Source organism: Engraulis encrasicolus, chromosome 7 (genome assembly GCF_034702125.1).
Source record: "Engraulis encrasicolus isolate BLACKSEA-1 chromosome 7, IST_EnEncr_1.0, whole genome shotgun sequence".
In the NCBI taxonomy this organism is placed as follows: Eukaryota; Metazoa; Chordata; class Actinopteri; order Clupeiformes; family Engraulidae; genus Engraulis; species Engraulis encrasicolus.
The window spans coordinates 40038882-40041691 of record NC_085863.1 but is presented as its reverse complement, the minus strand read 5'-3'; the positions used below and the strand labels follow the sequence as shown (position 1 = coordinate 40041691).

The following is a 2810-nucleotide window of genomic DNA, read 5'->3' as shown; positions in this document are numbered from 1 at the left end:
CTCATTAATCAAGAGTTCAAATGAACAACAGTGTTATTATTTTCCCATTCTCGTCATGTTGCTCTTGACTGAAGGGGGTAAATGAACTAATAACATCTAAACAAAGGCCCGCTAATCGGACTCAGCTGCGGGATCTGATGATAATTGATGGGTTTCGATGAAAGGCAATTGCAGCAGATCCCACCTGATGTTGGAAAGGGGGATTCAATTCAATCAGATTTCGTGTGAAGAACTTGTGAAAGGAAAGTAAGTAACATTGGATTTCACACTAAAATATTGTAAATATGTGACATTGGTCTGCGTGGAAAACATGATTTATTATGCAAATAATGTGGTGTTTTCAACTATTCAACTGTCGTCGACCTTTGTTCATTGGATTCTTAGTAGGCTGGGCCATATGTATGAAAATAATCAAAACAATGTGACTGGAGTTTTTCTGTTGAGATGTATCACGTCTTAGATTTCAGACCGACCAAAATAATCACTACCACAAGACAACTTAAGCTAAAATTACTGTTTAACATTTGCGTAAATATGATTAGGCTACCTAAGGAAACACCCAAGTTCAGTTTTACGCGCACTGCGAGGAGCGTGCTCTATTCAGAAATGTTTTAATAGCTTTGGGTATTGGACAAATAGGATAACTCACTATGTGAAAGCAACTTTGCATTCACATAGGCAATAAAATGCTTTGGTTTTTGGTGTCTTCGTTGGGAAGTTGTGCACTGACATTCAGTTCTAACGATTTACCCATATGCGCTACTGCCACAACCAGTTCAGCGTACAAAAATAACAAACCAACAGACAATGCATGGTTCGAAGGCAGCGAGAAAAAAATGACTGTCACCGCCTGTATTTTTTTGACATGCACTTTGCTCGCTAAAGACTCTCAGATGGCAATTCTCCGCATTCTCTCCACATCAGGTGCCACTGCTCAGGGGCATGAGAGAGGCGGAGTGACCAGAGCCAGGCAGCCACACCTCCTTTCATTTCAGCGCAGGCAGGGAAAAGAGCCTTGAGGAGCTGCGGAGTCCGTCACTAGATTGCTGGTGAAATATGCACCAGGACAAGAGATCCGTTTACCAACATTTACAAAACCCGAAGAGCGATTAACGTTACGTCGCATTACGACTGCTTTCTTTTTTTCTGCTGGGATTTTCTTCGCAGTGCCATCTTTATTCACCGGTTTCATCGGTTGTGTTGGACATTTATCGTTGCGCTGGATCTCTCGTGTCAAAAGATGTGTGTGGAGAGCGATGGGTGTGAGATAGAAGGCTGCAGCAGTTTGGACGAGGTGCACACGCTGTCTGGCAGTATGAGTACGACCCTGAAGACCCAACCGGACCTCCATCCGTGTAACCACCGGCAGAAATTCAGAGCCGCCTTGCTGAAATGCCGCTCACCGGCTGCCGCCGCCGGGATACTCAGTTTCGGAAACGTGCTCAACTACATGGACAGATACACAGTTGCAGGTAAGGTCTCTCTTTGTGTGTGACTCGCCACATGACAGCTAGGTTTTGGCACACCTGGAAGAATACTAGTCTGTGTCATCATAGTTTAATACAAGAGTTACTGTTTCAGTCCTGAACATTTTTCCAGAGGTGTTTTAAAACGTCAGTGAAATGTCAATGGTTTGCTTTCTTTCATCGTTTTTCAGTTGTTGGCTACAAAGCCCCTCTTTGTGAAGCGGCTGTTAAAATGTCTGGTTCCTTGATCACTATTTCCTCTCACGCAGGCTATAAGAATAGCATCTTTTAAGATTGTTGACCATGTTTCCTCTGAAAAAGAGACCATTGTGCTGTAGTTCAATACGTTGGTTCGATTCCTCTCAGCCAGGATTTCGAGGTTTTACGCGTAAAATGGACACAATCTGAGGCAAAATTCCAGAGTAACTTCACCTATAGACACCTCACCAAGAAGCGCCACAATCCCATCAGTAGAGCGACCAGTTCAACGTGACAATGGTCTGCTGAAATGAATTCATGTTAATGCAAATGTGCTGTACCGCACTCCACGCGGGAGCATGCCCTTACTCCGCGTAGCAACCCAGGGTACTTTAACATATGATTCATTGTCCATATCCATGAAGCGCACTGCATGCATGCGTCTATTTGGCCATAAATCACCATTAGCCTATATTTTGAGAAATGTCTGGTTGTAGGGGAGCGGCGCGCGAGGCGAATGATTTACTTCAGAATAGGCTGTGCCTAAAAGCACATTCGTTGGGATATTGCATCTATAGGCCTAAGTGATAACGCAGAGAATAAACGTAGCTCTATGTTGTATGGCCCCTCTAAAGGCCTTCGCTGGTACTTAAATGGGTGCCCACGTTTCCATAGAAACTAGACCGTGGTTAACCAATTAGTTTTCAACCTATGTCTGAAGTTTTCGTAGACTTGGTCCTTTAGTGTCATAATTGAGCGCCATTGGATTGCTATTTGTGTTTTTATTTCAGTTGAATATTAGGGGCAGCATATTAATGTGTGCCGATCTAAAGGTGAAGTATCATCGCTTTAGAAGTGCTGGGTGGTAGGCTGCTTGTCTTGAACTTCAGCACCCGCGAGCTTGCACTTTTGCGTAATTATGGATTGCATGAATCCTTTTGAATTTTTGGAATGTGGTGCATGTGTCAAGACACTCTAATACAGAAGAAATTGTATATTTCGTTTGGAAAGCTATTCATTGGGATTGGCAAAAATACATTAGACTAGTAATAAAACAGATAATCATGAGGAGTTTTTTTTAAATCCACTAGGCCTATAACATTGTTTTGAATGGAGTAGGCTTGTCATTCTTACCACCGAGGTCCC

General features: G+C 43.0%; 1 protein-coding gene across 1 annotated transcript in view; it reads left to right on the top strand.

Moving 5' to 3' along the window:
* Positions 1–1009: 1009 nt before the first annotated feature.
* Positions 1010–2810, top strand: part of spns2 (SPNS lysolipid transporter 2, sphingosine-1-phosphate) — a 119507-nt gene continuing 117706 nt past the window's right edge. Inside the window, exon 1 of the mRNA XM_063203527.1 lies at positions 1010–1472. Coding sequence (XP_063059597.1) covers positions 1241–1472 — 232 coding nt within the window. The 5' untranslated portion in view covers positions 1010–1240. The remainder of the gene's footprint in view (positions 1473–2810) is intronic.